The sequence below is a fragment of the Podarcis erhardii genome (genome assembly GCF_964252035.2).
Source record: "Podarcis erhardii genome assembly, chromosome: 7".
Classification (NCBI taxonomy): domain Eukaryota; kingdom Metazoa; phylum Chordata; class Lepidosauria; order Squamata; family Lacertidae; genus Podarcis; species Podarcis erhardii.
The window spans coordinates 72,859,042-72,884,208 of NC_138511.1; the positions used below are offsets into that span (position 1 = coordinate 72,859,042).

Here is a 25,167-nt window from a genome sequence, read left to right on the forward strand (position 1 = left end):
ACAGCACAGCTGTCCTGCAGAGCAGCAGAGACTCCCACACACTTCAGCAGCGCTGCCTGCAACAGGAGTTATGGACTCTGTTTCCTTCCACCAGTACATCTGCGATCTGGATCTTTGCTCCTTGCCTAGAGTGGTGAAGATCTGCTCTGGAGTCTACTTCCAAGGTGAGAGCATCACTGACTGCTTCTCTCTTTGCCGCCAGCAGATTCATCCTAAAGTTGGGAGGCGGGAGGTGAAGACAAGTAATGGAGCTTTTTGAGCATGCTGGTTGTAATTAAGACAAAGCTTCAGCTGCAATCTTAAACCAAAGCCAAGATTGGCCTGGGATGTGAGTCTTGTTCTTGGCAGGACGGCATAAGGTCAGCAAGCCCCTTCTAAACTTAGCCCTCCGAGGTCCAATGCAAGTGTCCCTGGCTGCTTCCCCTCTGCCCAGACCTGTCCAAAGCTGTTAAGATATGCCAGGATTGATTTGCGTAGCCATTGCGGGTGAGATGGCCAGTGTTCAGGGTTTGGGGAAGCAATGACTGTGTTGCTCACTGTGAAAGAGTCGTGCGTGAGGACTCCTTCCACAACTGTGTCTAAGTGGGGAAGTGGGAACAGGAGACGTCGCTGATCTTCCACCCAGCTTTTGGACTTGCCAAAGGTATCTGCTTGTCCACTATGGGAAATGGAAACCTCAGTTCTGATTGACCCGAGCTCCTTGAAGAAGACATTGGCATGTTTTTCCCCCTGTTCTTATCAACAATAATAATAATAATAATAATAATAAATTTTATTTATATCCCGCCCTCCCCAGTCGAAGCCGGGCTCAGGGCGGCTAACAACACTAAAACAATACAACATTATAAAACATTATAAAAATGAGTTAAAAACAAAATTAATGGCAACCATAAGCTAAAGTCTTGAAAAGATTGCCAAAGGAGGGAGTCAGGCTGCGCCCTAACAAAAGGCCAGGTGGAACAGCTCTGTCTTGCAGGCCCTGCGGAAAGATGTCAAGTCCTGCAGGGCCCTTGTCTCTTGTGACAGAGCGTTCCACCAGGTTGGAGCCGCAGCCGAAAAAGCCCTGGCTCTGGTTGAGGCCAGCCTAACCTCTCTGTGGCTTGGGACCTTCAAGGTGTTTTTATTTGAAGACCGTAAGTTCCTCTGTGGGGCATACCAGGAGAGGCGGTCCCGTAGGTACGAGGGCCCTAGGCCGTATAGGGCTTTGAAGGTTAAAACCAGCACCTTAAACCTGATCCTGTACTCCACCGGGAGCCAGTGCAGCTTGTATAGCACCGGATGAATATGATCTCTAAGCGAAGACCCCGTAAGGAGTCTCGCTGCGGCATTCTGCACCCGTTGGAGTTTCTGGGTCAGTCTCAAGGGCAGCCCCACGTAGAGCGAGTTACAATAATCCAGTCTGGAGGTGACCGTCGCGTGGATCACAGTGGCTAGGTCAGGGCGAGAGAGGTAAGGAGCCAACTGCTTAGCTTGGCGGAGATGAAAAAATGCCGCCTTTGTTATAGCTGCAATCTGCGCCTCCATAGAGAGGGAGGTATCGAAGATTACACCCAAACTCTTAACGGATGGTGCTGGCACTAATTGCACCCCCGCAAGAGATGGGAGTTGCCCCCTCAGTCCCAAGTCGTCCCGTCCCAGCCAGAGGACCTCTGTCTTCGAAGGATTTAACTTCAACCGGCTCCCACGAAACCATCCAGCCACAGCCTCCAAGCATCTGATCAGTGTGTCTGGGGCCGAGTCCGGGTGGCCGTCCATCAACAGATAGAGTTGGGTGTCATCAGCATACTGATGGCAGCCCAGGCCAAAACTCCGGACAAGCTGGGCGAGGGGGCGCATAAAGATGTTAAAAAGCATCGGGGAGAGTATTGCACCCTGGGGCACACCACACACCAAGGAGTGGCGGGATGACAATTCCCCCCCAAGCGCCACCCTCTGTCCCCGACCAGAGAGAAACGAGCGCAGCCATTGAAGGGCTGTGCCCTGGATCCCCACGTCGGCAAGGCGGTGGTCTAGGAGTTCGTGATCGACCATGTCGAAGGCTGCTGACAGGTCTAGAAGAATCAGCAGCCCCGACCCGCCTCGATCCAGCTGCCTGCGGAGATCATCTGTTAGGGCGACCAGAGCCGTCTCGGTCCCATGACCAGCGCGGAAGCCGGACTGGAATGGATCCAGAGCTGATGTTTCATCCAGAAACCTACCAAGCTGTTCAGCAACCGCTCTCTCAATCACCTTACCCAGGAATGGAAGATTCGAAACCGGGCGGTAATTGGATAGATCTAAAGGATCTAATGATGTTTTCTTTAAGAGCGGGCGCACCACTGCCTCCTTCAGTTCCCCTGGGAATGTCCCAGCGCCAAGAGACAGATTGATGATATCCCCCAGGGGGCCCCGCACCTCGTCTGGACACGCTCTAATCAGCCAGGACGGGCACGGGTCGAGAGGACAGGTGGTGGGCTTTCCAGCTCGGAGGAGTCTGTCCACATCAGCTGGGGATATCCAGTCAAAGTGGTCTAATACTGAACCCGAGGACAGTCGAGGGGCCTCCAGTTCCTTTATTGTATCCAAATTGGCAGGGAGGTCATGGCGGAGCAACAAATTGACGGTATATGTCAATCAGTGACTCCTAGTCACTGCTAGTTCAGGGAAAGTATACCTTGAAATGTTTGTTGCTGGCAAGCGAAAATGGGAGAGGGCTGTTGCTTTCGTGTGGGCCTGTTTGTGGGCTTGCCAGAGGCATTTGGTTGGCCGTTGTGAAGAACAGAATGGTGGACTAGGTCAACCTTTTTTCCTGTCTTCTGAGGGCTCTTCTTACCTTCCTAAGTGACTTGAGCAAGGCTGTTCCTGGATGTGATCAGGAGCCATGGTGCAGCATTTATGCAACAAATTTACTTGGGAGGATGGAAGGTCAAGGTTAATTGATAGAGCTCCATTGCTAGCACTATAGAACAGTGGTCCCCAAGCCTTTTCCTTCCACGGACCACTTGCCATGGGCTGGCTGGATGCAGAGGAGGTGGTGGGAGGCAGCAGCTGTGGGGAACCCCCAAGGGAAGAAGACTCAGAGCCCAGGGATTGGCGGTGGGATGACCTTGAGTGGCCAGAGGGAGAAGAGATAGCAGACTGGGAGGAGGGGTGTCGGAAGCTGAAGAGGTAACAGGGTTTAGTGAACAGGAAGAGTCTGTGACCGAGAGCAGTTCAGAATCGGTGGCGGAAGTGGAGGCTGGAGAGGAGGGTGGCCTTGGGGCAGCAATGAGTCAGGCGGGTTAAGAAGCTGGATCTTGAAGTGGCATGACTTGACTTGATTCAATTTATTTTGTTTTATTTCTATGCCGCTTTTCATTCACATAAATTGCAAAGTGGCTTACAAACAATGAATAACATAATAGAGCATCACAAATACAACACAAATCATATAAAACAATTAACAAATCATCAGTAAAACAATTACCATCTATAAAACACTATTAACAAAACAACTAAAAAAATAAGCTAAACAACACAATTACAGCATTCACAATGCACTACAGCATTCATAATACATTGGTACCTCAGGTGACATATGCTTCAGGTTGACAGACACTTCAGGTTACATACACTTCAGGTTACAGAAATAGTACCTTGGGTTAAGAACTTTGCTTCAGGATGAGAACAGAAATCGTGCAGTGGCAGCAGGAGGCTCCATTAGCTAAAGTGGTGCTTCAGGTTAAGATCAGTTCCAGGTTAAGAACGGACCTCCGGAACGAATTAAGTACAGTGGTATCTCAGGTTACATACACTTCAGGTTACATACGCTTCAGGTTACAGACTCCGCTAACCCAGAAATAGTGCTTCAGGTTAAGAACTTTGCTTCAGGATGAGAACAGAAACCATGCGGCGGCAGCAGGAGGCCCCATTAGCTAAAGTGGTGCTTCAGGTTAAGAACAGTTTCAGGTTAAGTACGGACCTCCGGAACGAATTAAGTTCTTAACTAGAGGTACCACTGTATATAAAACAATATTAACATTAACAAAATAGCAAATAAAAAATAAGCTTAAGTTTTGTTGAATTCACACCCCCACACTCCCCACCCCCATGACTAATAATCTTCCACTCTATTCAGTTTGTGAAAAGACATCTGCAGATAATGCTCCTAGGGTTGGTTGATGGGGCAAGGCAGGTGGAAAAACCCATTGCCCGATGGCCAGCACAAAGTCTTTCTCCTCCACATTTCAGGCTATATATATATACTAGGTAGAAAAATGGTGTTAAGACACCAAAAGCATCCAGTGAGCTTCTACCTGAACATTGCATTCTGATGCCACAATTTGGGAAGAGGAGAATGAGCAACCTTTTTAAAAGACATATGTAATGATAATCATCTTAGCCTCAAAGTTTTATTGGAGTAAATTTGGAAAGTGAAATAAAACATTAAGAGATGGCTAAGATGGTGTTAAGATACTGTTTTGACGGAATACTATTTTGCTATTATGACCAATGTTGTGAAGACACCTTTATAATTGACACAATTTTGAAAAATGGAAGTTTCTGTGTCACAACAATCACGTGTGCAATTACATCAGTGTTTTGGAGAAAGTAAGAAAAATAAAAGTTTGAAGAAAGAAACCTGTTTTCAGCAAATATGTGTGAGTCCAGAGTGCGTGGGGATTCTAAGTGTATCTTAGATTTTATTTTATTTTTAAATGGTGTGCGTTTGTGGCATGCATGCTATTTGAAACTGCTGCTCAGGGTTCCTCTTTATTGTTTCCTGCTGACTTGTTTACTTTGCCCGCTTTTTTATCAGAGCCTTTATCTGATCCTCCAGACCTTTGCGCTGAATGTGGATAGGGCTAAAGCAGAGATTGCCCATGAGATTGCCCATGATGGCCTTCCTGATGTTGCTGGACTACAATTCCCATCTTTTTTTTTTTTAATGATATTTATTCAAAATTTCAAAAATACATAAGTATATTAAAAAAAGACGAAAAAGGAAAAAAGGAAAAAAAACCCAAAAAAATACAACAATAAACAGAAAAAAGAATAAATAACATAAATAACAAAGAAAAATACACATCCAAATTACATCCTTTCGTTTACTTATTTCTTGGACCTCCTCACACCTCCCTTTTTGTATTCTAACTTAATTCATTATTTCAGCAAATTCTTCCCATACTTCTCAATTTTTATTTAAAAGTAATTTATCTTAACAATCTCTTTTTTTTTTTTGTTAGCTCAACATATCCTTTCCAACTTTTACTATATTCTGTTATTCGATTTACCGTTAATTTCTTTAACCTTATCTTACCTTATAAACCTTAAAATTTCAAAGTTTAAACCATATTTATACATAACTCCTTCAAACCTTTCTACTAAAGCCAATTAATTCCTTTCCAGCATATTCCCTGATATTTAATTAGTATCACACTAATTCCAAAGATAAAAGAAATATAAAGAAAAATTCTCTTCTAATTTAATCCAACGTCCCCTCTTCCTGGTTTCGGGTTATGTCAGTCCTTTCTAACCATTACATCCAGTCCATCAATCTGGTGTTCTAATGTCCGAGGCTCTTGGGTCTCTTCTATGCCCCCTCTGCAGATTTTCTTGTTCCTGTTTATACTTGCACCCTTCCCTGTCCCTTGTTGGTTTCTTTCATATTTTCTTCCCTTTCTCCTTGAGGAGTGGGTCTCTGGGGAATTCCAACCTGTAGTAATCTCAATTTTCTTTCATCAAGTTAGCCCATTCCCCACAGTCCCACTCCCCTATGTTAATTTTGTAATCCAAAATATAGTTATTCCAAAGATAGTTGTCAACTTGTTTCACAGTCCCACCAGAGCTAAGAGCTTCCTTAACTCCAGACACTTCCAGACACACTCCAAATTCAATCTTCCAATGCTGCGGCTTTTGGTCATGCAGGACTTTGGATCTCTCCCTTTGTATCTTTTGAGGTGCAATCGCAACCTCTTCCATCTTCATCTGCCCTTGGGCTTGCCCTGTCGAGCCAGTTTCCTGAGTTGGTTGTTGTAAAATTTCTTTATCTTTGTTTCCTGTTAGTTCATATTTACTGGCTACAGCAGTCATAAAATCCAACTTTTCATTCATCAAGTTCATTTTCTCATGCAACTGCTTCAGCATAGCATTTGTTTTGCCAAGGGCAGACGCTAGAACTTCCTCCCTGCACATTTCTGTTCAAGGTCAAGCAACTGGTCCCACGGTCTAATTCTCACAGCTGTAAAGTCTCCCTGTAAACTGCAGCAACAAACTGACAAGCTCCCTCTAGGGGACACAATTTCTATTAACGTCCATCTTTAAAATGTATCCAACAAAGGGAAATTTACTTTTGATTTTCAAATACTTTGTTTCCTTAAAATACAGAAGTGCAGAAAGCAGCGTTGAAGTTAATTTGTTTCTCTTTTTTCAACTATCTGTCAAAGGTGTTCCGTTCTCAATCAATGGACATCTCCAACCATTTCTGTCCTGACGCCCCGTCCCGAGGTTTGGGACGATGGAAACTTATATTCCTTTACTCTCTCTCTGCAGGCTTAGACGGTCGAAGTCCCCCCCCCTTTTCTCCTGCTTTCAAGGGGGTTTTATTGGTTATAAATGCAGGAAATTTCAATCTTTAAATCAATTTTCCAGGCTATTTAGCTTGCAAAATCTTTGCTTCAGTCTATTTACAAAAAGCGGAAGGCGGACTTCCTGTTTAGACCTTCCCGCTTCGTTGCCTAATTCATGAATCTCATAAATTTCTTAATCAAATCTTCCATTTTTACTCACGGGTACTTGTTTAGAGTCCAATTGTCATCAGGAAAAAGTCAGCGCTCTCCGGCGACGGCTGTGCGGCTTCCCTCCGCAAAAGTAGCAATCGGTTCGCAACACCGCGCTGCTCACCCCACTCCGCTCCGGAGCCCCAAAGAGGGGTTTCCCCGCGAGTGGGGGAGGCACTTCTGGTGCTCTGCCAAACCCCACGTTCCCAGGCTTCTCCGCCTGGGATTTCTAGCGGGTCCCCGCCTTCGCCGCGGTGGGAAGACCCAACTTTCACGGAGCCCGTTCCTCCGGTCGGAGGAACTCCGCCATTCGCCGATGGTGCTGACCCGGAAGTCCCTGGACTACAACTCCCATCATCCCAGACCACTGGCCATGCTGGTTGTGGATGATGGGAGCTGCAGTCCAACAATCTCTCTGGAGGGCACTTCTTTGACTATCCCTGGTCTAAAGTGGTATTCACGTGTGGAGACATTGAGAGCAGGGCTTTGCTTTCTCACTTCATTCTCTCACACATTGATCCAGCCAGGGCTCCTGTGTTGTCTCCTGTACTGAATCCTGTTTTATTTGTATGGGTGGGTAAATCTGCCAATTTTGGTTTCCATCAGTTCTCTCTCTCTCTCTCTCTTCATTTTTAAGTTTAGTCCTTCAAAGATCCAAATTGGTTTGAGATTTCACTTATTTAAGTCCTTATGAAAATTCATCAGCATTTTAGTCTGAATTTCTCCTATTATACACAATAGTATGTCACTTTGTCCAATACAGTGGTACCTCGGGTTACATACACTTCAGGTTACATACGCTTCAGGTTACAGACTCTGCTAACCCATAAATAGTGCTTCAGGTTAAGAACTTTGCTTCAGGATGAGAACAGAAATTGTGCAGCAGCGGCACAGCGGCAGCGGAAGGCCCCATTAGCTAAAGTGGTACCTCAGGTTAAGAACAGTTTCAGTTTAAGAACGGATCTCCAGAAGGAGTTAAGTTCTTAACCTGAGGTACCACTGTATGCACATTTTTGCAAAGCAATTTCTCCTTATATAATGCATTTTTGGGTGTAATCATCACTAATATGCACACTTCACCCATATCCTGCCTTGTGGGACCTCTTCTGGAAAAGAAAAGCCTAAGGAGTAAAACCTACTCAAATCCAAAATGGAGTCCCCAAGATGGCTGGCTGCAGCCAGGTTGGTGCCACATCAGCAAGGCTGAGGGGGATGGGTCATGTTGTCGAGGCAGCCCAGGACCTCCATATACACTGCCCAGGTGTGTGCCTTGCAGAGTTCACTTTGGTTCTGCTAATGCAACAAAAACAAAGCGAGAGGCAGACAATACTGGTCTCTGCAGCCACAGCAGGCGCTGTGATTCTCCACTGATTTGACTTCGCCCCTGGAGGCAATACTCAATTGTATTTCGAGATAGATTCTAACAACAACCCATATGCATTTTTGCAAACATTACACGGCTGAAGAACTGCATTGCAATAATTCTGTGAAGTATGAATTTCGAAAAAGGGCGGTTTCAGTTTGTGTATTGTTTTGGACACTGCAATTTTGGTAGTATGCATTTCAGATTATTTCTCCCCCATCGCTAATTGCATTGGGCTTTTTCTTTCTTTGGCCTGAGCATGGAAGATATTAAGGGAAGCTATAAAGCAGAAGGGTGAAACTACACATATTGCGTCAGAGGAGTTGAAAAGTGGGAACTGGTGATGTTACCGGGAAGACAAAATAGATTGGGTATGTGAAATCAGGAAGTTCTTGTGACAGATTGCAGGGCCTTGGGCTAAAGAAGGGCAAAGCTAAGCAGAACCCTTCAGAGTAGCTTGTATGGGGGTGGGAACAGCAGAGGACTGGTTTATTTCAGGCCCGGTGGGCTTCCCCTTTCTCTCCCCTACTAAACAGACAGCAGAAAGTGGCATAGAGTTGTGTGCAGTGACGAACGCTCAGAATAGAGAATACCAACTTGAGGATGGCATGTATACAAATTAGGAACATGTAAATTGGAAAGGCTAAAAGCATCATAAAGAACTTGGAGGGTTGTTTTTTTAAAAAAACAAGCAGCGTACAAATTTTATGAGAGAGAGAGGAAGATGTGAATCAAGGTTTAATATCTGCAAAGGACTCAGATTTCATTGGTCTCATGCAGGGGTCAGCAAACTTTTTCAGCAGGGGGCCAGACCACTGTCCCGCAGACCTTGTGGGGGGCAGGACTATATGGGGGGGGGGGTTTGAACCAATTCCTATGCCCCACAAATAACCCAGAGATGCATTTTAAATAAAGGGTCACATTCTACTTATGTAAAAATAACGCTGATTCCCGGACCGTCTGCGGGCCATATTGAGAAGGCGACTGGGCCAGATCCGGCCCCCAGGCCTTAGTTTGCCTACCCATGGTCTCATGCTTTCAGGGATCATTTCCATAGTACTGAGCTAGGGAAGTCTGCTTCTAACCCCGTTTTGCTCAATATCCTTTTTCCCAGCCACCAATACTTTACATTTCTCCCTGTTAAAATTCATCTTGTTTGTTTTGGCCCAGTTCTCTAATCTGTCAAGGTCGTTTTGAAGTGTGATCCTGTCCTCTGGGGTGTTAGCCACCCCTCCCAGTTTGGTGTCATCTGCAAATTTGATCAGGATGCCCTTGAGTCCATCATCCAAGTCGTTGATAAAGATGTTGAATAAGACCGGGCCCAAGACAGAACCCTGTGGCACCCCACTAGTCACTCTTCTCCAGGATGAAGAGGAACCATTCATGAGCACCCTTTGGGTTCGGTCAGTCAGCCAGTTACAAATCCACTGAGTGGTAGCATAGTCAAGTCCGCATTTTACCAGCTTCTTTACAAGAATATCATGGGGCACCTTGTCAAATGCCTTGCTGAAATCAAGGTAGGCTACATCCACTGCGTTCCCTTCATCTACCAGGCTTGTAATTCTGTCAAAAAACGAGATCAGGTTAGTCTGACATGACTTATTTTTCAGAAATCCATGCTGACTATTGGTGATCACAGTATTCCTTTCTATGTGCTCACAGACTGTTTGCTTAATGATCTGCTCCAGAATCTTCCCTGGTATTGATGTCAGACTGACTGGGCGGTAATTATTTGGGTCCTCTCTTTTCCCCTTTTTGAAAATAGGGACAACATTTGCCCTTGCTCACCTGTGTGGCTTTTTACTTCTATCCAGTCCTGAATCTTGAGGCTGGCTCTGAGTCAGACACACACCTGTGCCATCCCTTCCCTCATTTGGATTCTGCATGCACTTGATGAAGCAGATGTAGGCTACCTCTTTTCCAAGGGTCATTAAAAAGAGGAACAAATAATGCTATTTGAACAGATTCGTTTCCCCCCCACTCCCAAACCTGTAAGGAAAAGTTGCATTACATCTCCCACCTAGAGTGGCTGTGTGCCCTTCTTCTATCTAGGTTAATAATAATAATAATCTGATCTTATAATAATAATACTTAGCATTTGTAGAATGCTTTTCATTACTTTTTAAAATCTTTACAGCATTTCTGAAAGGTAGGACAATACTGCTATTCCCAACATTAGAGAGAAGAGAGGGGGCTCCTAAAACTGAGAGACAGCAGCTCTTCAAAGTACCTCCCTGGATTTGAACTAGGAGCACCACAGCTCTGGTCCTACACTCTACCCACTAGACCATATTGTCTTTTATAATTAATTAATTAATAATGTTTTTAAAATATTTTTTAAAAACATTATTATTATTATAAATTATTTATTATAAATTACTTTAATAATGGCTGGATTTTTGAGTGCTGTCCATGTAGAAAGACTAGGCCATTATAAAGAGATTTAGTGGTTCTTAATTGATCAGTGATGTGGTAGTGTTGTATTGTATTATTTATGCAAATTGATTTCCTCTGGAGTTACAGATCTGACTGGGACAAACCTTGTTATGCTGAGCTCGTATTTTGCACAATTTGTATACGGTGTCTGTTTGATAATGTGTGGTTTGCTATGCCTAAAAAAGGATATTTGATGATGACTAATGTTTTTACAGTATTGTCTTTTTAACCACCCTGCTAGCAGTTTGGCTTCCTGAATACTAACTAAGACCTCCACTTTCTCCAGGATCTGTTTATGAAGTCTCTGGCAATGAATGCTGCTTATCAACAGGAGATCTGATGAAAATTATTGATGTTCAGCTGCAGAACATCTCCTGCAAGAATGTGGAGAATGGGCACATATATGAGCTGCCACTGGATTTTAAAGGTATGTGCATTGTTTGCTTGTTTGATTAAATTTGTACTCTGTCCTTCAGCTGAAGGTTCCCATGCTCTCAAGGCAGTTTACAATACAAAAAAGTGTTCTCTGCCCTTTTTAGTAGTGCCCACAGTGGAATTTTCACAGATCATGGGTCTAGCATGTGAACCTTCCTGCATGACTGGGTGTGTGTGGATTTTTTATGTTTACTTTTACAGTGGACTTCCGCTGGAACACACGACTTGTGAGCCACTTCTGCTTCCAGTCTCTCCTTATATAACTTAACATACATGATGTCATATATAATGTCAGGTGCTTTGGGCAGGTAGGCATGGTTTGGCTGAAATTGCATTTTGTTTAGTTAGTTATAACAGCATTTATAAACCCACCCTCTTGTAGAATATTAAGGCTGTGTACAGCAATACAAAAACACCTTTCAAAAGCAGTATGAAACAATTCATGAAAATGACTGGCTACTCAAGAAAATATTAAACAAGGGCATAGTCCTGTCAGCAGGAAAAAGGAGCTTTCAAGAGACGCCTCGAAGAGTAAGGCAAGGATAGAAATTTAGTGACTCAGAAGGAAGGTACATACAGTGGTACCTCTGGTTAAGTACTAAATTCGTCCCAGAGGTCCGTTCTTAACCTGAAACTGTTCTTAACCTGAGGTACCACTTTAGCTAAAGGGGCCTCCTGCTGCCGCCGCGCCGCCGGAGCACAATTTCTGTTCTCATCCTGAAGCAAAGTTCTTAAGCCGAGGTACTATTTCTGGGTTAGTAGAGTCTGTAACCTGAAGCGTATGTAACCTGAAGTGTATGTAACCCGAGGTACCACTGTATTAAGAGAACAGACACCAGGAAGTGGCTTAGCAGAAACAGTATCGAGACAGAGAAGAGGGCCATGGGCCTAGTGACACCAAATACCCGACTTCTGCTTAAGACAAGCTGCAGCTCTATAATGTGGGCAACAGCTGCCATCGCTACTCTGGATGACCTCAGTGGATTTATATCCCAGCCAGATGGGCGGGATATAAATGTTAAAAAAGTATTATTATTATTTTATTAATTTTATGGGTGGCCAGTGCAGATGTCTTCGCAGAGGTGTTGCATGCTGTCAGCCATCTGCCCCAATCTAGCTGTTGCACTCTGCCATACATTGGGCCATAGTTCAGTGGTAAAGCATGGGCTTTGCATTCAGGCCCCAGTTTTCATCCCTAGCATCTCCAGGCCAAAGGACCGGGACTTCTGGCGACATTAACTCTCTCCTCTTCAAACTTCACAACAATATGAATCTCATGAGCCCTCTCGTAGGGCAAGGAAACAGAAGAGCCTGGCGCTTTTTCTCTCGGGAGTGAATATGTCATCTGCAAGAGCAGGATTTGCCAGGGGTTTAGAAGACAAGGCAGGACCTGGCACACAATCACTTTGTTAGGTAGACCAGGCTCAGGATGCGTATACACACCATACACTTAAAGCAAATAATATTGGGAGCTGTGATTTGTTGAGTGTGCTGGGACCGGGAGTAACTACAATTCCCATCCAGTAGCACCTTAAAGACCAACTGAGTTAGTTCTAGGTATGAGCTTTCGTGTGCATGCACATTTCTTCAGATACACTGAAACAGAAGTCACCGGACCTTTCTATATAGTGAGAAGGTGGGGAGGGGTATTACTCAGAAGGGTGGTGGGAATGGGTGATTGGCAGATAGCTGCGATGAGCCTGTTGACGACTCTTAACGACTGCAATAGGTCTAACAGGAAAAAGCAAGGGGTGAGAAGGTGAAAAATGGCTTTGTCATGTATAATGAGATAAGAATCCAATGTCTTTGTTCAAACCAGGTCTCTCCATAGTTTTAAGTTTGGTGATAAGTTGCAATTCAGCAGCTTCTCTTTCCAGTCTACCATGGCAGACCAACACGGCTACCTATCTGTAACTACAATTCCCATGATTCACTGGAGGAAGCAATGTACTTTAAATGTACACTGGGCCCCTCCTGATGACCTGTGTATTCAGCATTCAATGTGATGTACTTGCACAGAGTTTATGCTTAGACACGGGTGCCAACACACCCTACTTCCACTGATGAGAGGCACTATTTAGTGGGCTGTTGCTGGGGTCTGACACCCACCCAAAATAATTGTTTCCCCAAAATAATTGTTTCTTACTCACAGGTAAACAAATAGCTGCAGTCATGCCTACAAGGGACTGGTTTCTAGAACTTAGGGAGGGTGGGCTACTAGTGGGAACAGGCACAACAAATAAGTAATAGTTTATGCAAGTCTGGTTTGTCAGAAAACTTGTACCCTATTAAAAAATTGGTCTACCTGCATGCATGGCCACAATGAACATTAGGTTCCTGGAATAGGGAGGGTGAAGAAGTACAGTACTAATTGTGGGGAGGAGACAAAAACACAGTGTGGAAATGCATCCCATCAAGTACCACCCACGTTTGTGAATGGGAAACACTGAGATTTGAGTTCAACCGAAAGTGCTTGTGTGTGGATGATGGTGCACAAAAGCCCATGTGAATTAACACTCTGGCGTGTACACAGCTCTTGCCTTGTATTTTATTGCTTTAGAAATAGCTTGTAATGAAAGTGGCGTGTATAGAGCTGTCATATGTTTTGCTTTACACGGAACAGTGCTAGGAACAGGTGGGGCAGGACTCTCCTCCTGACACTGCCAGCGCTGCTGCTTACCTTCAGAAGACATCTGAAGGCAGCCCTATTAATGTTTAACAGACCACTGTACTTTAACATTTTGTTGGAAGCCACCCAGAGTGACCAGGGAAACCCAGCCAGATGGGTGGGGTATAAATATATTACATTTATTTATTTATTTATTTATTTATTTATTTATTTATTTATTTATTATCTAATGCGGCAAGGCAATAGTGTGGTTGGGGTATTGCAGACCACCAGCAGAAGCACCCAACTGGCTCTGCAGCTGCACCAGCCCTGCCTGCAACCTCGCCATTGTCCTGCCCCATCCAGGTAACCTGGTGTCAGGCAGGCGGCCACAACTCACCACACTGGCCATTCCTCTCTTTGAAGGGCTGTTCAGTCCAAGTCTAGTTTAAAGATCAAGAGCCCTATGAAGAGAGAGCAACAGACTTGGAGTTGCCCATAGACGAACTGAGCAGTCGCCTGAGCCACCTGGTCTTTCCTGCTTTGGTGAGATCGTACTGTATTCCTATCAAAGCAATAGGAATTACTTATAATTTGGCGTCTGTACATATAAATTAACACTTGATTGGAAGCCGCCCAGAGTGGCTGGGGAAACTCAGCCAGATGGGCGGGGTATAAATAAATAATAATAATAATAATAATAATAATAATAATAATAATAGTTGTTGTTGTTGTTGTTGTTGTTGTTGTTGTTGTTGTTATGCAAATCGGTGTCCTCTCCATCACCGCCACCCTGGCAATTTGCAGATGGCCCCTTCTCAGGATATAGCTACTTAAAGTAACAACTCTAATTTTGCATACCCCACCCAGGTCTTTTTCAGCCCAGTTCAGAACTGCCGCATGGAGCAAAGAGGAAATCTATCTCTCGGGGCTCTCCCTTCCGCAAGGACAAGTTTTTGGACTGCCAACAGCCACAGCACTACACGATCCAGGAGGTCCTGCGGTCACCAGTCTTGCGGTGGAAGAGGCTAACCTGCCCGGAAATTGGCAAGAGTGAGGTCCAGCTCTACCCAACGTATAAAGTGAAAGCGATAATGCATTGTAAGTATAGACTGAGCTGCGGCTTCCTCTAGGCTGGGAAGGCGTGGTGGAGGGAAGAGCGTGATTTGGTTTGTCTTTGCAAGGCGAGGTGCATGTGTACACATCTGCCAAAATGTCTGCTTGGGGAACATACCTTCCTGATAGAGCATCTTCTTTGCACACGGGAAGTTCCAGGTTCAGACCCCAATATCTCCCTGCTTAAAAAATCTGATAGCAGGCAATGGGAAAGCCCATGCCGCTTAGGGGTTACAAAAATGGTAGCTGTGTGAAATTCAATTCAGTTCCACTCTGAAACCTATCTAACTGGCACTCTCTGAAGAAATAGGCAAACTGAAACACAACCATCCTTCAAAATTCACAAGTTTCCAAATTTTGCAGTGCAGCTCTCCAGGCAAGTAAATGTTTACAAAAAGTTATATACTAGGGCAAAGTCTGCATAAAGATTCGTAGACAAGTGAAAAGCACATACAAATGCATTCTTTGGGGGGAAATTGTTTAGCAAAAATGCATATATTAGGCAAAAGTGAATACAAATGTGTATATTAGGAGAAAATCGCACTATAGTGCTGATAAATTTTCATGAGGACTCTTTAAAAAGAAATCAAAAGTTGATGCGGCGATAGGGAAAGCTGACCTTAACACTACTGAAATTAGAGAGAGAAATCAAGAGGCAGATTTGCTGTTCTTGCCACCAATGCTGAAGAATTTTGGTGCATGTGGCAAGTTCTACAAAGACAGAGATGGTTTCCATATTTATACCATTTGCAGATCCATCCGAGTACAGCCATAGCAGCAGGTGATGGGATTCCCCTGTAGACTCTGGAATGCCACTGATAATGAGTCTACGCTTCTATGAGTCTATGTCACAGGAAGTTTCCTTATACCGAATCAGGCCATTGATTCATCTAACTCAGTACTGTCTACACTGACTGGTAGCAGCTCTCCAGGCTTTCAGGCAGGAGATGCCAGGGATTGAACCCGAAAGACATTCTGCATGCAAAGCAGATGCTCTTTGGTGATCTAAGGTCCTTATCCTTCTGACTGCTGTGAGGCAGATGGGTACAAAAAGCAGGCCCCCTTTTTAGTCATGGCACTGATGCTTTGGAATGCCCTCCCCAAGGAAACCACCCTGGACCCATCGCCATATACATTCCACCAGCTGGTTGTAGCACAGCTCTTCTGGGAGGCTTTTGGGAATTGAGTTTGATGGCCAATATATTTCTGCCACTGGGATTGTAGTGTGCATCTACTGCCTGTTTCATGGTACAGTGGTACCTTGGTTCTCAAACATAATCCGTTCCGGAAGTCCGATCCAAAACCAAAGTGTTCCAAAACCAAGGCACACTTTCCCATAGAAAATAATGCAAAATGAATTAATCCGTTCCAGACTTTTAAAAACAATCCCTAAAACAGCAATTTAACATGATTTTTACTATCTAACGAGACTATTGAGCCATAAAATGAAAGCAATAAACTATGTACTGCACAATCAATCAATCAGTAGCTGAACTGGGATCCACACAGTCACAAAAACAGAACAAAAAGAGCCGCAGAAACAAAAAAGCAAAATAAATAGAAACAAACAGACCTCAGCGCAACATTCAAAATGGAAGTGTGGCACTCAAATGGGAAACGTAACATTCAAAATAGAGCACATTCGGCTTCCGAGAAAAGTTCGCAAACCGAAACACTTACTTCCAGGTCTGCAGTGTTTGGGTTCCGAGTTGAGTACCAAGGCGTTTGAGAACCAAGGTACCACTGTACTGTTTTATTATATTTATTGACAGTTATGTGTTTTAAATTTATTGTCCTTATGTTGGGCTTTTGAATTGAATGGCAGTAGTAAATAAAATGCAAAGCACTAGCAATATCATTCCTTCTCTTTTCAGTATTCAACCTGTGTCATTGGTTATACAGCCAATATACAATGTACAAGGGAGGTGTTCTCAGTGTGCTTGGAGATCTACAAAAAATACTTTAAATTATTTGTTACATTAAATGCATAGAGTATTTCAACTACCCGGGAGTAGTTTCAAGCTGCAGAAATGATTAATTTTTTAAAGGCTGGGGATGATTGAGCAGCATAAGGATTATTTGCCTGTGCAACTGAAACCCCTTCTATACCCCCTAAATCTGTTCTGGGGGTTCCCCAACACACTGGAACATATTTGGAATGGGCAAAGGGAGAAGAGAGGGGAAGTCCCACTACACTAGCAGCAATTGTTGCGCTGATGGCACATGGCAGAATACTGCATGCAAAGCAGATGCTCTTTGGTGATCTAAGGTCCATATCCTTCTGACTGCTGTTTTCATGCCTCATCCTTTTAAAATAGAAGCCTGTGTGGTGCAAGGGAAGGGCTTTCGCCCATACAAAGCTCCTCCTGCTTCTGAAAGTGCTATTTGGCACAGGAAGAAAGCTGCTGAAGTATGAAATCAAAACAGGGTTGGTAAACTGTGGCCCTCCAGATCTTGCTGGAATACAACTCCCATCAGCCCCAGCCAGCATAGCCAAGGGTCAAAGATGATGGGAGCTGTAGTCCGGCAACATCTGACCAGTTGCACAGGTTCTCCAGTCCTGAGTTAACACTGCAGCCAGACGGTGGAACTGATTTCTTGCAATTTGCTTCTTTCTTGTGGCACTGCTAAGCCATCCTTGCCAGAAAAGGATTTGATTTTTCTCTCAAAGGCACCAGACTGGTGCCACTCTTTCCCCTTCCCTGCCCCCAATCCTTCACTTACATATTACCTCTTTGTGCTTTATTTTGCCCTTCACAACTGACTAAAACCTTACATTAGTAACGCACTTTTAAAAAAATTAATATACTATTGAAACAGACAAGAGGCACAGGTAAGACAATAAATGCCAGGGGAGAAAGCAGCAAAACAAGGAACTCAATATAACAGTAAACTGGGCAAAGGGGGACAGCATGAAATATCATTAAAGTAGTTGATGGGGAAACTGTGGCCCTCCAGCTGATGGCAGCTGAAGTCCTGCAGGAGGGAGACAGGTTTCCTACCTCTGCATTACTGGTTTGAGATCAAGATTGGCTGTCTTTGGAGTCTAGACAACAGGTGGATACACACACACACACACACACATATATATCTGTGTGTGTGTGTGTTAAGTCCTCTCTCCCTTAAGCCTTCCACCCAACTTCCAAACACAGCTTCCACAGGATATCTCAACTGATGGTCAGGTTCCTGTTTGTGGGAATCTTTCCCAGGGCTCTTCATGACCATGTGGTGCTTATTTCTCCAGTTCGAAATGACGTTGTGCAAATCAACTCTACCCTGGATGTAGAGGTGGTCGACGTCACCAAGGAGTCACGGCACATCCACTTTATTAAGCCGCTGATGCTCAGCGAGGTTCTGGCAATGGAGGAAGCCCTGCCAGCGGAGGCAGAGATCCTTGAGGCCCCAGAGAGCCTGCCTGTCTTCCAGAGCGACTGGTTCTCCCACCTACAGAAGGGCTGCCAGATTCACATCCACAGCAAGTCCTCAGCATGGAGGGTCCTGGCCTCTTCTCGCAAAGGCAAGACCCGGACCTGCTACTTCCTCCTCTCCAGCAGCTACCAAGGCCGCTTTCGCCGATGCCCACGCCGATTTAGCTGCACTTCGGAGCTGGCCCTCAGTTTAGCCACAGCCAAGAAACTGCAGGTCGTTGTCACCAAGGACTGTGAGACCAGCGAAGGGGAATTTCCTTTGTTCAGTGTAGGAGACCGGCTAGAGGTGCTGCGGGTCATGAGAGCCAACAAGCATTCAGCCATGGACATGCTTGTGTGCTGCAGGGACAATGGAGATGAGGACAGAGAGCAAATCCATGTGCCCCTATTCCTGGAAGCTGGCTTTGTAGAGGATGTCCGTGACAGCCGGAAATATACCATCTCTGAGGCAGTGGAGCACCTGCAGCTGCCCTGTGAGGTCAAGGTGCTTAGCACTGACTGTGCCTCTGATCCTCTAGGCTGCTCCTCTGTCCTGACCCTGGAGACCAGGATCGACTTGCAATTTCTCACCATCAGCCTGGCTAAGGAGCCAGCTCTCACCTTTGACATTCCTCCACAGTGGTTGGACATGTCTCTCTTCTTCACTGGAGGGCCAGCAAAGGCCACCCCTCCCACTTCCAGTCCGGCGGTGGAAGAGTTGACAGAGGCCTTTTATTATCGTTTGCTAAAGTTACTCCCCAGCAATGCATCAGCACCTCCAAGACCTCCAAAGCGAAAGGACTCCAGGTGCAACATGGACCTCAGAAAGGCCAAAGGAGGAGAGAAGAATGCAGCAGAAACATCTAAGGTAATAAGGAATACGGGAGAATTAGAGACATACAGCAGGGGCAGGATGTGTTCGTGCAAAGCATTAAATACTAGGACTGGAACCGTTTAGTCAACTATAGTGGCACCTTGGCTTAAGAACAGCTTAGTTTATGAACAACTTGGATGAAGAACACTGCAAACCCGGAAGTGGGTGTTTTGGTTTGTGAACTTTACCTTGGAATAAGAACATGTTTTGCTTCCTGTTGAGTGTGTTCCATTTGTAAATTGAGTCCCCTGCTGCTATGAGAAAGCACACCTTGGTTTAAGAACGCTTTGGTTTAAGAACGACTTCCGGAATGGATTAAGTTCGTAAATCAAGGTACCGCTGTAATGCATTTCCAAAAAACTGATTGATGAAAGAGGTGCCACTGACTGAATTTATTATTTCGGTCACAGACCAGTTCCAGCCCACAGTATCAAGGAAGTCATAAAACACGATAGGGATACATTTGAATTTGCAATTAGGTATAGCAGGGACAATACAGATATAGCAAGTTAAAATATATATAAATTAAAACTTGGCCACTAAAATATAACCTAAAATTATCATTTACTTAATCATTATGATAGCACAGCTTGTTGCCACTGCTTAATAAGCCAGCAAGTTTTTAAACAAAGAATACTTATTTGTATTTTGTGGCCTTAAAAGTTTATAGATTGCAGGTATCTCAGAAGAGGCATTCTTTCATTTGGGAATGCTTCTTCTAAAATTGTGTCTGCTACGACACAGGTACACATAATCTAAAAATGAATAAAGATAACCCTCACTCGTTCAGAACCAGTTTCATCATATTGAAAGATTGGGAAAGCCAAATTGTGTGCTGTCCCTAGGAGCAGACAAAATAATACTGATGTAAGGGCAGAACCATCTCCAAACCTAGTTATGTCTCCCAACAAGTTGTGCCTTTTGATTCTCCTCTTCCATTTGTTCAACTTCTGAATGGCTTTTAAAAAATTGTATAGGTGGCCCTTTCATGACTTGGATGCATGAGTTGAATGAATGATTAATTCCTAACACAAGGTGCTAACTTTGCATGCATGGATCTAATCACAATTGTGCTCGCCCCCTGCCACCCACTGATTTGTTAATTGGGCATGGATATCATGGGCGCGGGTGGCGCTGTGGGTAAAACCTCAGTGCCTAGGACTTGCCGATAGTATGGTCGGCGGTTCAAATCCCCGCAGCGGGGTGAGCTCCCGTCGTTCGGTCCCAGCTCCTGCCCACCTAGCAGTTCGAAAGCACTCTTAAGTGCAAGTAGATAAATAGGGACCGCTTTATGGCGGGGAAGGTAAACGGCGTTTCCGTGTGCGGCGCTGGTGTTGGCTCGCCAGCTGCAGCTTCGTCACGCTGGCCACGTGATCCGGAAGTGTCTTCGGACGGTGCCGGCTCACGGCCTCTAGAGCGAGATGAGCGCACAACCCTAGAGTCGGACACGACTGGCCCGTATGGGCAGGGGTACCTTTACCTTTACCTTTTATCATTTTTCCAGTGAATTAAAAAAGAAAGAAAAGGAATGTTAGTACGACATTGGCCATGCAGGTCAGAGTTGCCAACTTGACAAAATAAGATGAAATGTTTGTGTTATTTATCTCAGCTGTTGAGGGGATAGCTGAATAGACAGAAGGTGGCAAGCAAGAGCACCATCTGGTTAAGACTTAGAATAATGGAATCATACAATCATAGAACCATAGAGTTGGATGGGACAAAGGGGATAATCTAGTCCAACCCCCCACAATGCAGGAATCTCAACTAAAGCATTCATGACAATGTTCACCCAACCTCTGCTTAAAAACTTCCAGGGAAGTAGAGTCCACAACCTCTCAAGGGAAACCATTCCACTGTCTAACAGTGTTTACACTCAGAAAGTTCGTTCTGACTTTCTGACAGTACAGAGGATGGCAGGGTAGATGGCTCAACACAATAAACAGGAATGGTCCAACAACAGTTAGGCAAAGTAATAACTTCAACCCCTGTAAGGCCATTTGAAGTCCAGGAAGTACAGTGGTACCTCTGGTTGCGAACGGGATCCGTTCTGGAGGCCCGTTCGCAACCTGAAAAGAACGCAACCCACGTCTGAGCATGCGCAGGTCACGACTCGCCGTTTCAGCAAATGCGCGTGACATCATTTTGTGCGTCTGCGCATGCGCAAGTGGCGAAACCTGGAAGTAACCCTTTCTGGTACTTCCGGGTCACTGTGGGACGCAACCTGAAAACGCGCAACCTGAAGCAAACGTAACATGAGGTATGACTGTAATACACATTACTATCTTAAGCATCCAGTTAAGTGTAAAATTAACTAACTACACAGGAGCCCCACCTCAACCCCACCGCCTTGCTTCCTGAGCCAGACACCCACTTCCCACTTTGGCACTCTAGGAGGGCACTTTCCACAAAATCCAGCTCTGCCCTCAACTATTAACACACTGCTAAAAGATTCTTCTTAGCCTGCTAGCCTCTGCTTATTTACTGTGCAGTAGCTTATCCCACAGGGGCGTGGGTGGCGTTGTGGGTTAAGCCACAGAACCTAGGACTTCCCGATCAGAAGGTTGGTGATTTGAATCCCCACGACGGGGTGAGCTCCCGGTGCTCGGTCCCTGCTCCTGCCAACCTAGCAATTCGAAAGCACGTCAAAGTGCAAGTAGATAAATAGGTACCTCTCTGGTGGGAAGGTAAACGGTGTTTCTGTGTGCTGCTCTGGTTCACCAGAAGCAGCTTAGTCATGCTGGCCACATGACCCGGAAGCTGTACACCGGCTCCCTCAGCCAATAAAACGAGATGAGCGCTGCAACCCCAGAATTGGCCACAACTGGACCTAATGTTCAGGGGTCCCTTTACCTTTACCTAGCTTATCCCACTGGCTTCTGAAGCAATCATTAAGTTTCCTTCTTAAAGACAGAAGTTAAGGGCTGGGTTTTGAGTAGGTTTATTAAACTGGCCTTAGCATCTTAAGATATACCGTAAATTGCCTTCAGGGGGGAAAAATACTTGTTCTGTTTTCCTGTACCAGTTACCTTCTGGCAAGTCAAGCAGCACATCTAGAGAGCCTGCAAAACTTCCCTTCTCTGGACCTGAGCAAACAGGCGCAAGTGGGAGTGTCCTGAACAATCTTAATGAGTACACCATGGAATGCGAATGTCAAAGATTCCAGGAGTGTTCTAATCCCGGGAAACAAACCACAGGTATAATTACTTTTTGCTTGTGAACAACTACAGCAGGGGTGGGGAACCTTGTTCAGCCCAAGGACCAAAGGAAAAAGTGGGTGGAGCAATGAATACTTTGTTGAGTAACCTAGCTTCTACATACATTCCTCATTGTCTTCCATCCAGGAAAGCAAGTCATTTATCAGTTCAAGGGTACACTCCAGCCAAGCAAAAACACTCAAGGGCGTATGAAGCTAGCCTAGAGAGGGCTCTGGCCTGGGTAGATTGCCCAGGGCCAGACAGTAAGGCTTAGAGGGCTGCATTTGGCCCCTGGGCCTGAGGTTCCCCAGCTCTGAATTACAGTGAAGGCACTGAACATATCAAACCAATCAAATTCTCCCTAGATCTCCCAAATCATTAGCTCAGTATTCTCTGGAAAGGGGAGCAAACAGGCTAAGTGGGAAAGGGACCATAACTTAAAAGAGCATATGCTCTTGTCAATCCCGGCTAGCTGCAGTTAAAAGATCACATAGCAGATGACGTGAAAGACCCTAGTCAGAATAGATGGATTGGGAGCACAGGGGTGCAGTTTGCCAGACTAGCACAGATGTTGAGAAAATGAGGATAAAAGTCCAAGAAGAGGCTGAATGCTAGTACTTTTAATGATATCATTGCAAGACTGAATCAATTAGAAATGCAAATGGTTTAGAAATTGAACCTATGAAATCAGATTACTCCCAAGAAATTATGAAAAGGATGGACACACCTTAACAAGTAAACTGTTCCAATTGCACCTGTATTCAATAAGGGGAAACCTTGTGCATCAGAGATTAGAATGGAGTTTTAAATTATAATGTAGTTTAGCAGCAAGGAATCTTAGAAATTAATGGAATCAACAGTAGAGGTCTTCACCTGCAAGTCCCGGGATATCAACACTAGGACAACAGAATAAGTAGATAGAAATGATTTGTATTAATTGCATGACTCCCTTCAGTGTATTGATGGTAGAGTACTGGACATAGCCTGAGAGAGACCTGGCTTCACATTCTTGCTGAGGCAACATTATCCTTCTTTACCTGCCTCGGTGTTATAAAATAATTTACCTATTTATGCTGACCAGGGCTGCTTGTGGGGAATAGTGAGTGAAGTTCCTGCTGCAGGAATCTGAAGGCCTAAGTTCATGCTGGGTATACAGGTGTCAAACTCATTTTTTTAGGCTCATATGGCAAGTGATCCTTATATGCCTCTTTAAACATTGCTGTCAACATTCAGATTTGAAAATAAGGGATCAGCAGCCTCACCTGTCCCAGGGAGTCTACGGGATATCTAACAATCTGGGATAGCAGCGGGAAATGGCACTGAAATAAGGGAATTTCCCGCAAAAAAGGGAAGGTTGACAGCTATGCTCTTTAAATCATGATCCAAGGTCCTGTGTTATATTTCCTGTCTGAACTGCCAACTAGCTAGACTAGGCAAGACACAGCCATTTCTACAGTGGTGCCTCCTTTGTGAAAATCTCACCTGACTCATCAAACAATCCTACACAGCAGGTCAATGTGCAGTTAATGCAGAACACTTGAGGATATAGAATAAATTGCCCTGCAATGACTTTTTTTACATTTTCTTTTGCTGCCTTCAGTAAATTGTTGCTTGATTTGAAGTGTGTATTATTATTATTATTTTATGCTACCTTTCAGAATGCGAAAGTACCATAGTGGGATATAATAAATATTTTACATGAATTATTTTTCAGGCACAGCTTTCAGTGATGATTCGGATCATGACTATGAAGAAGTTAAGGAGGTTTATGAAATGACTTCCAAACTGCAAAGAGCTGTTATTAAACACTGAGATACCTGTCTACAAAGCCACAGTGCTAGGCTAGGTCTTTCGTTCCCCATTTCCATGGTCAGAGCCAGTTCAGGAATGAGGGGAATTCTGTATTTTTAAGCAAACAGATCAACTTTACACTTCCTGGACTAATATACCAATCAGAATGTCATACTGCACACTTCACTGAATTTATGGACGCTGAGCTCAAATACATATTCAGATAATCATGTTCAGAGTTTCTAGTTACAGGTAGGTAGCCGTGTTGGTCTGCCATAGTCGAAACAAAATAAAAAAAATTCCTTCCAGTAGCACCTTAGAGACCAACTAAGTTTGTTATTAGTATGAGCTTTCGTGTGCATTCGTGTTCAGAGGTTGATGTAGAAATGGGTTAAGAATGGACTTGCGAAAGAACACTTGTGAAATTACACCAGAAACAGATTTGTCCATCCCTAGGCCAGTATAACAAGCTGCTTGTTCTTTTCCCATTATTTTTGCCCAGCAGCAGCCTTGCTTTTGAGCCCAGTGCCAGGAGAGACTGTGTGCGACTGTAATTATAACTTCCAAGCCCCAAACTGGCAGACCATAACCACTTTCTCCATTCTGAAGAAAGCACAACGTATGAAATGTGGTCTTTAGAGCCTCACATGTGTCCTTATGCTTTACCTAAAGGAAGTCTGGTTCCAAAATAAGTCACCAGCACTGCAAGGAATCAACATTACCAAAGACCACCCAGGGTGAAGAAACTGCAATCTCCTTGTTTCAGGAGACTTAGCTTTGGCAACAAAGAGGGTTTTTAAGAGTACTGTTGCCTGTCCCCACCCTTACAGTAAAATGAGGACCTGAAGTTAGGCTAGAATAAGGTTACCAGATGTCCCCATTTCCCGGGGACAATCCCCAGATTTACCAATCGGTCCCCATACAAAATCCATTAAAGTTGGAAAGAGTCCCCAGATTCATTGGGGGGGAAAATGTGGTAACCTTAGGCAAAAAGCAACCATGCCAAACACAATGCAGTACATAGAAACTATAAGGGGTCCCTCCTATCTGGGCTGCCAGACTCCCTTGGAGATGACATATTTCTGGGGCCTAAGAGCTACCATTAAAAAAAAAGTGCTAAAGCATAAAATGATATGGGTCTGCAATTCAAATGCAGCTGTTTTTTACCAGTGTACTGGGAACACAAATATGTTAAGGGTTTCAACA

At 44.5% G+C, this 25,167-nt stretch overlaps 1 protein-coding gene across 1 annotated transcript; it reads left to right on the top strand.

The window, feature by feature from the left end:
* Nucleotides 1-24,923, top strand: THEMIS2 (thymocyte selection associated family member 2). The gene is made up of 6 exons (XM_081869073.1): nucleotides 1-164; nucleotides 10,823-10,963; nucleotides 14,450-14,680; nucleotides 17,940-18,970; nucleotides 21,999-22,170; nucleotides 23,885-24,923. The coding sequence occupies exons 1-6, from the start codon at nucleotides 71-73 to the stop codon at nucleotides 23,980-23,982; spliced, it is 1,767 nt and encodes a 588-aa protein (XP_081725199.1). The 5' UTR covers nucleotides 1-70; the 3' UTR covers nucleotides 23,983-24,923.
* The last annotated feature ends 244 nt before the right edge of the window (nucleotides 24,924-25,167 follow it).

Excerpts from the sequence above, each read along its gene's own strand:
- THEMIS2 (XM_081869073.1), top strand. The coding sequence starts at position 71 with ATGGACTCTGTTTCCTTCCACCAGTACATCTGCGATCTGGATCTTTGC. Across the intron at positions 165-10,822 it reads CTCTGGAGTCTACTTCCAAG|GATCTGTTTATGAAGTCTCT; the intron begins GTGAGAGCATCA and ends CACTTTCTCCAG. Across the intron at positions 18,971-21,998 it reads ATGCAGCAGAAACATCTAAG|TTACCTTCTGGCAAGTCAAG; the intron begins GTAATAAGGAAT and ends TTCCTGTACCAG.